Genomic DNA, 8,724 nt, shown 5'->3' with positions numbered 1-8,724 from the left:
TCTAAGGAGAAACCATGGTTGTGCTCTGGGTGGCTCTGAACATGCTACCATGTGGGGAAACTGAGGTACAGAGGAGATAGAGGGAGTCCATACTGGCCCTCAAAGGTTCTTGGCTTCTAGCTTTTGAAGAACAATGGCAACCCTTGCTTGGTCTGGTTATGAATTCTCAAGGCTTCTGCCCACAAAACACACATGTATCCTACACACATCTAATGGTGGACATGCCAGGGTCCACTGTCAGATTGACAGGGAGCATGGAGTAAGGGGCTAACTTCGAGGGGATCAGCACCAGGGAGGGTGCCAGGAATGCACAGCCTGGGCAGAAGCGTGGGGATGAAACCAAGCTTGTGTGCCAAACAGAGAGCCTGAGGTTCTTGAGGCTGGAAACAGGATAGGACAGTGGCGAGGGGAGAGGCTGAGGGGCTGCGGCTGCAGATGCCATGCTGGCTAAGGGTGTGGATTTCTTTCAGAGAGGACCCTGTATGTGGGGAGCCTCCCGGGAAGACCAGGTGGGAGGGGAGGGAAGTAGGCCACTCAGACCAGAACGATCAGGAAATAGGTGTCTGGCACATTTTACAGTCAATGTCGCCCTCTGTTGGTCACATTGGCAATCAACTTAGACTGGGGTTTCTTATGGGTTGGATGGCAGGGTTTCCTGTCCTACTAGCATCCTGGGAACAGCTGCCCAGAGAGAATGTGTCTCCTCTTTCTTGAGCAGATCAGTACATTTGACTCCAGACACATCCAGTGGGTGAACCCCCCCTCAGAACACTGGGCCAAATCCCCTGGAGGCTCTGTGTCTAAGTCCATCTATGGGATACAGGAGGAAGAAGAAGGGCTAGCCCTTACATAGTGGCCCTGGGAACAGATGAGGTCAGGGTCCCTGTGGATACTCCCATGGGTTCAGCTCCCAAAGTGAGTCCTGGAGGCTGAGGTAGGGTAGGTGTTGGGTCCTCTGGGCCTGTGTGAGGGGTTCAGACCACATGCACAATGGGACCAAGTTGTGGGGTCATGGGGTGGCTTAGTATGGTGCTGGTGGTGTTGAGGATGAGAGGCACTTCTCAGGCTGAGGAATCTGCTCATGGCCACCCACCTCCTGCGGCTCATCCCAGAAGGTGAAGTCAGCAGAGCCTCCTCCATCCTGCTCCAGCAGAGCAAAGCCAAGTTCAGGACCAGGCCATAGAGGAAAATCTCAGGAAAGGAGCAGAGGAGCCAGAGAGGACAGGGTGTCAGGGACTTAAGGACCCTCCGCTACCCCAGCCCCGGAGTCCAAGGGTCCTCTAGTAAATGAGTCCCGAGCCTCTGAGGCTCGGGCCACAGTGTGGTGAAGAGCTGACAGTTGGGGATTGCCTGGTCCCTGTGTGTGTGCATGTGCGTGTGTGTGTGTGTGTGCACATGTGTGTATGCATATGGATATATGGGTATTTGTGTGCATGTGCGTGTGTGTGTGTGTGTGCACATGTGTGTATGCATATGGATATATGGGTATTTGTGTGCATGCGGAGGCCAGAGGAAACCTTAGGGGACATTTCTCAAGCACCATCCATCTCGGAGTCTTACCTGTTTTTGTTGTTGTTGAGGGTTTTGTTTGAGATGGGGGTTCCACTGTATAGCCCAGACCAGGCTGGAACTCACTATGTAGACCAGGCTATCCTTAAAATCAGAGAGCTCTACTTGTCTCTGCCTCCTGAGTGCTGGGATTAGAAGTATTTGCCACTATGCCTGGCCAATCTTATTTTCCGAGACAAGGTCTTTCACTCATCAAATACAGTTGGGCTGGTTGGCCTGTGAACTCCACAGATTAACTGTTTCTGCCTTCCCAGTGCAGGGATTGCAAGCATGTGCCAACACACACACACACACACACACACACACACACACACACACACACGTTCTGGGAATCAAACTCAGGTTCTTGTAAGGCAAACATTTTTACCCATTTAAGCGTATCTTCCCAGCCACTGCTTGGCCCTTTAAGAGGGCAGTTCTGCCCCTCCCCCTTGATTGACCCTGTTGCTTAGCAACAGGAGGCAGTTAGTGTATACAATGTTCCTTAGGCAACCAGGAACCTTGCTTGGGACAGAGTGACCAGTACTGCTCCACTGATTGTGCCTGGACGATTGCCCAGTGACCCTCTTCATTCAGCCTCCCCTCCTGCTCAGCCAGGCAGTGGGCACCATGGCACAAGCCGAGGTGCTCCTGACCAAGGAGCCAGCCCCGCAGTCAATAGATGTCTGTGAGCTGCCTCGCAAAGAATATGATGTGGCTTGCAATACGGGTGCCTACACGTCCTCAGGTCTGGCCACGGCTGGCTTCCGCACAGCCAAATACCTGATGGACGAGTGGTTTCAGAACTCTTACGCCCGCTACCACCAGGCCTTTGCAGACCGGGACTACTCTGAGCGGCAGCGACATGAGAGTGGGCAGCTGGCAGCCGAGACCGGGGCACTGGCCCAGCGCACGCAACTTGACTCCACACGAAAGGTGGGAGAGCGCCTGGAGGACATGCATTGCTGGAAGTCAGAACTACAGCGAGAGATAGACGAGCTGTCTTCTGAGACGGACCTGATGATGGCCCAGAAGCTGCGGCTACAGCGCGCCTTAGATGCCACCTCCGTGCCCTTCTCCATTGCTACTGACAACCTACAGTGCCGAGAACGCTGCCAGCACCCGGACCTTGTCCGGGACTACGTGGAGGTGGAGCTGCTGAAGGTGCAGCCAGTGGCACAGGCTCAGAGTGGGAGGCAGACTCTGGCACGCATATAGATAACACAGGGCCTCAGGGGTCACACAGTGCTGTGCCCCTCTGACCCTGCAGGAACCCTGATCCTTCAGACACAGTAGAATTTTTACCACATCCAAGTAACTTTCTCTCTTTTGGGATTCCTTCCAGCCCACAAGATTTCAAAGATTAACATGTTTGTTTGTTTGTTTGTTTGTTTTCCAAGACAGGGTTTCTTTGTGTAACTCTGGCTGTCCTGGAACTTACACTGTAGACCAAGGAGATCCACCTGCCTCTGCCTCCTAAGTGCTGGGATTAAAGGGGTGCACCACAGTCTTCTGGCTGAGGTGGTTTCGTTTTGTTTTTGGCTAAGCCGAAGGCTCCCCCTGTACCACCACGCATGCCCCTTGCTGCTCCATTGGCATTCAGGGTAGAAAACTGGGCCAGCCAGTACTGCAGGTATGGAGGCCAAGACCTCTGCTGTTTCTCCCCAGAGCCCCAGAGCCTCAGCTTCAAAGTTTTTCTCCTAGTATACACTTATAATCCCAGCATTGGAAAACTGAGGAAGGAGGACCATGAGCTCCAGGCCAACCTGGACTGCATGTGAGACTTTTAAACAAACAAAAACCCAAACAAACACCAAAACTCAAACCAAACTCAAAACAAACCCTACTACCTCCTCCTCTCTTCATTAGATACCTTTTCCTCAAACCCATCATAGTTTGCTTTGGGGGTACCTTGTGTGATTATGGGGTTATTCAGCCTGGGTGCCACACAACTCGGAATCCCTCAGAGCTGAAGCCTCCCTCCTGTGGTGGGCTTAGGTTTATGGACAATGATGAATGACGGACCTGGGGCTTCAGAGAACTCCTGCCCCACCCCCAGGCCTTGCCCACTGCTGCCAGTGGGTGCAGAGATGGGAGGGGGACCAAGGACACCAGACACTGGAGATCATGGCCCATGTGGGCTTGCACATGGAAGAATTTCTGGCACCCAGAAAATGTTGGGGTAAAAGGAAACTTACAGTTTCCTACCTATTCTTGGTGGGAAGTGGGCAGTGGACAGAGGGCATCTGATGTCCTCTGGGCTTGAGTTCCTCAGAGGTGGTCTAGGGCCTGATATAAGGCTCCTCAGTGGAAGAGTACTGTGGGAGAGTTGGGGATGATCCCAGAGTCTGGACAGCTGTCTTAGGTGACCCAACAGCCTTAGACACCCTTAGAGGAAACATTCACTTGCAACATGCTAAAACTATCCAGAATGAATCTCACACACAAGGGCTGAGCTCACATTCCTTTTCTGGGGGTGGGGGTGAGGGTGGGGGTGGAGGTGGGGGTGGAGGTGGGGGTGGGGGTGGGGGATTAAGGCAAAAGTCAATGGTGGTGAGACCCAGGCCTTGGTTCTTGCTGAGTCCCTAAGCCCCTCCCCAGGAGGAGGGGCAGGGTTGCTCAGAGAGGACCTATCTCATCTCCAGGAAACTGAGCTCATCAGGAACATCCAGGAACTCCTGAAGAGGACGATGGGACAAGCCGTGGGACAGATACGGTGGGTCACAGCAGCCCCTGAGGGATCTGAGGGGTGGACATTCCTGAACTCTGCCCCCAAGACTGGTCTGGGGCAGGAGGCAGGAAAGGTAGGGGCCTGATGCTGTAGCTCAGATGTCTGAAGGCTTCTGAATCTTAGCCAGAGGAACGCAGGCAAGGCTCGACCGGGCATAAACAACGATCTCCACTTTTGTTCTGGAACCTGGGCACTGCTGGCCATGGAAGGCTGTCAGAGCACAAACTGGAGACCCCTGAAGCTGGAACGGGGCCTGCTTCCCAGAGCTCCCTGGCACAAAGTGAACCCTGAACCTCCTCTTCCCCCAGGCTGAACCGGGAACACAAGGAGTCATGTGAGATGAACTGGTCAGACAAAGTAGAAGTCTACAACATCGATGATACCTGCGCCCGCTACACCAATGAGAGCACCCAGGTGCAGTTCTATCCGCATTCCAGCAAGTTCGAGGAGAGGTAGGTTTCTAGGCACTGTTTGCTCTTGCTGCTCTCTTGGCTCAACTTCCAAAATCTGAGGAAGGACTCTTGCCCCTCGAGGACCTAGTCCAACTCTCTGGGGAAGCGCTGTCTGCTGCTGGGGTGGACTAACTGGAAGCCCATTACTCAAGTGCCTGGCACCCACAATTCACACAGGCCTGGTGCCCTGTGGGGGGCTTGGAAAGCGTTTTTGCTCACAGCCAGCAGAGGGCAAGCAACCTCCATTAGAGGCCTGGGAAAACTTCGGGATGTCTGTGTGAGGGGGAAATACGGGGGGTGGGGGGGTACATTGGGGATCGCTGACAGTGCTACACCCTGACCAGGCCGCAACTTCCACCCTCAGTGCCTCCACACCTGAGACGTGGGCCAAGTTCAATCAGGACAACCTGCTTCGAGCCGAGCGCGAGCGGCTAGCCTCAGTAAACCTGCGGAAGTTAATTGACTGCATCCTGCGGGATACGGCCGAGGACCTGCGGCTGCAGTGCGACGCAGTGAACACGGCTTTCTCAAGCCGCTGCGAAGAGCTGGACGATGCGCGCCAAAAGCTGCAGTACCACCTGCAAAAGGTGGGACCACAGGGCTCGCCCGCCTTTGGACACGCCCACCTGTTTGAGCACACCCAGGACACGCCTACCAGCGAGCCCATCCCATGCTTAGGGCACACCTATTCACATCTGTGCTCATCTCCTTCCTGCCCTCGGAACGCCCACTGGGCCCCACTCAAGCCACGCCATCCCTTGCCTAGTTCTTGGGTTCCTTTAACCCTTTAACCACAGGGACCAGGGTGGCTATCCACCCGATGTTCAAGTCATAACCTTGCTTCAAGAGTCCTTTTATGACCAGCTGGCCCTGAAGCAAACATCCATACACTTCTGTAGATTCCCTGATTTGATGTAAAAGCAGTTTTGGGGAGTGGTCTGCTGGCACAGCCACTGCAGAAGGCTGACCAGCAGGAGCTGTGTTGGGGTTGGGAGGATGACAGTATGGGGGCATAGAGTGGCTATGGGGTCCTACTTCTAAGCTCCCAACATGCCTATCTAGCCTCTAAGACCTGACTTTTGTGACCAGCTTTAGAGAGCAAACAGACTGCCCTGACTCATGAGACCCTCTGAGAGCCTTCTACAGGGCTGCCCCTGGACACAGGCCAAGGACTCAGTCACTGGGAGATAAGGGAACAACTGGTTTCGCCCTTCCTACATGCTGGGTTAGGATAGGCAGGTGTCCTGTTTGCTCCAGGCTTGCGTCGGCCTCAGGCTCACACACTGCCCTTACAGATCCTGAGGGAGATCACGGACCAGGAACACCAGATTGCAGCCTTGAAGCAGGCCATCAAAGATAAGGAGGCCCCTCTACGTGTAGCCCAGACTCGCCTTTACCAGAGGTCACACCGGCCCAATATTGAATTGTGCCGCGACAATGCCCAGTTCAGGTACTGCTTGCTGTTTGAGCAGCCCTGAGTGTCTGGGGTCATCCTTGAGGCCCTTTAGTCTTCCTCGGCGCTGGAGGCTACCATGAGCCCGTCCCACAGAATCAGTCCTACATATGAGCAGACACAGGGCTTGTGGGGAGGACACTGGAGAGGTTTTGAGTGTCAGGAACAATACAGGATCCTGTGCCACTCTGGGATGCTATGCCTTCCTGGAAGGAGTCTACAGTCTGGAAACCTGTATTCCTGAGACCACAGGGCAGGGAGGCCAGGCAGGGCCACCACCCACTCCTTAACTCTGATGTAATCCTGTGTTCTATGTACCTCCTATAGGCATGATGGATTATGCCTTTTACTTTTCTGATCTATCCAGTTCCAGTATGCCCTTCTAAGCATAAGTGTCTGTCTTCTTCCTCCTTCCTCGACTGTAATTTTGTCTTAGAAATCAAAGTTTCAAGGGTTAGTTAGCTCCAGTTCAGGATTGCTTATTCTTGCCACAAGGTGGCAGTATTTCAAGGCTCCCTTTCCCTGCCCAGCGTAGCTGAGGGAGGCCCCTTTGGGCTGGAAACGGGAGTCTTTTTAATCCATCCAAGTTCCCAAGAATTTTTGCAACACTAGCCACTTTGACGGAGTCCGTGTAAGCTTGTTAGGGTCCTCTGTAGTGTCACTGCCCTTTCCTTTGTCTTCCCCCTAGCTTACCAGTCCCTCCCCTGCAGGTTGCTGAGCGAGGTGGAGGAGCTGAACATGTCCCTCAAAGTGCTAAAGGAGAAGCTTCAGGATGCGGAGCAGGCACTGCGGAACCTGGAGGACTCGCGCATGAGTCTGGAGAAGGACATTGCAGTCAAGACCAACAGCCTCTTCATCGACCGCCAGAAGTGTATGACCCACCGCAACCGCTATCCCACTGTCCTCCAGCTGGCTGGCTACCAGTGACTGGGGCTGGCACCCGGCCTCACTGCCTCATTCAAATAAAGAGCTCTTTAGTTTTCCACCTAGAGTGGCGTGGTGTAGGGTGAAGAGGCAGGTGGCTGTCCGTTGTCCACGAGCCTATCATCCTTCACATTTCAGGGGAAATCCTCTGTCCAGGTGGGGCCAGGTACTGCCCCACAGCCCCTCTTAGAGCCCCACCAAGCCTGGTTTTTCTTATCTCACCAGCAGTTTGAGGGACTCGTGTATCTGTTAGGGATAGTGCATTGTTCTCTCCCCTTTAATCTCCCAGGCCTGAGGCTTGCCTCATATCCCTTTGATTAGGCCATTTGCTTCCCACAATGACCTCATGCAGTCAGCCCCACTCAGAGAAATTATCCCCACCCTAGTCACACCCAATTGCCCACCCCCGACTCAGCACCTCTCACTGGCCAATGCTCTCAGGATGGAGGGGGGGTGTTTAAACCCTGTGACTGGGGGTTAGGGGTAGGGGGTACTTGTTTCTTGTCCTGGACTGTTGGGGGAAGGGAGGGGAGTTACATGCCACCACCACAAGCTACCCACACATAGACACCTGACCCCATTCAGGCCCCTGTTCCCCATATCTGGTGATACCTGCTCCAGGAGAAATTGCCACATATCCCCTGTGCTTCCTGCGGATCAACATCCGGAGAGGAGGTTTTGCAGACCTCAGAGTGTTCCTGGAAATCCAAGCCTGGAGAGGGACATGGGACAGCTGTATGGGGGCAGCTGAGGACAGGCAGGGCTTCCTGGAGGTGGTAGCCTGGATTTCACAGCAGAGATCACGGCACTAGTCCTGGACCAGGGGAGAATGTAGCCATATTGGGCTGATGGGGCCAGGAGGTTTCTCATCTACTCTGGACCAGGCTCCTCAATTTCCTGAACACATTGTCCTTGGTTCCCTCTGGGAAGATGTGTGTGCAATGGGGTCTTATCAGGGAGGACTTCCTAAGGAGGTGCACAGTCCCTGAGCGAGGGGCCCAGAAAGCTCAGCCTATGACTCTGCCACCAGCACCTACCTGACAATCTCAGTCCTGGGCCTTGCTACCATAGCCTTTATCCTTTCTCTTCAGCCCCTGCAGTCAGGGGTGGGTGAGACATCAGGTCCTCCCCGTATTGCACTATTCAGAGGACATGTCACCACGGAAACCATGCCACTTGTCACAGTTGGTCACCACAGCGACAGCCAGAAAGCTGCTCATGCTCTTTGGGGTGCCATTAAAAATGTGCCCTGGGTATAGCCACCATAGGGCACAGCAGCAGGATACTTCATGGGCTCAGGGTATATGACACCTGTGGGGCCTGTACCCCGAAACCTTATAAATGGGAGGCTAGGAGCAGAGGCTGAAGGGCACTCAAGCTGCCCAGGGGCTCCAGAGCTGGTGTGTGGTGGGTGGGGGCCTCAGAACCCCGACTCTTTGCCTTGGAGTGGTATAGTGGGTTCTGTCCCAGGTCTGGGTAGAAGTGCTTCCCAGCCAGCCTGGGAAACAGTCTCCAGGAGCTTCCCTGCAGCTGTGGGTGGTGGCGAGGCCGCCCTGCTACTCTCAAAACTTCCTTTCCCTTCCCTCATCCTCAGCAGCCACTGGCCCCCAGGCCTC

General features: G+C 54.3%; 1 protein-coding gene across 1 annotated transcript; it reads left to right on the top strand.

The window, feature by feature from the left end:
- The first annotated feature begins 2,048 nt into the window (after positions 1–2,048).
- Tekt4 (tektin 4) lies at positions 2,049–7,167 on the top strand. The gene is made up of 6 exons (XM_028761026.1): positions 2,049–2,712; positions 4,194–4,264; positions 4,588–4,731; positions 5,096–5,318; positions 6,027–6,181; positions 6,895–7,167. The coding sequence occupies exons 1-6, from the start codon at positions 2,179–2,181 to the stop codon at positions 7,109–7,111; spliced, it is 1,344 nt and encodes a 447-aa protein (XP_028616859.1). The 5' UTR covers positions 2,049–2,178; the 3' UTR covers positions 7,112–7,167.
- The last annotated feature ends 1,557 nt before the right edge of the window (positions 7,168–8,724 follow it).

The sequence above is a fragment of the Grammomys surdaster genome, unplaced genomic scaffold (assembly GCF_004785775.1).
Source record: "Grammomys surdaster isolate TR1022 unplaced genomic scaffold, NIH_TR_1.0 126612, whole genome shotgun sequence".
Lineage (NCBI taxonomy): Eukaryota > Metazoa > Chordata > Mammalia > Rodentia > Muridae > Grammomys > Grammomys surdaster.
The sequence above is the reverse complement of the archived record's forward strand: the minus strand, read 5'-3'. Positions and strand labels throughout refer to the sequence as shown.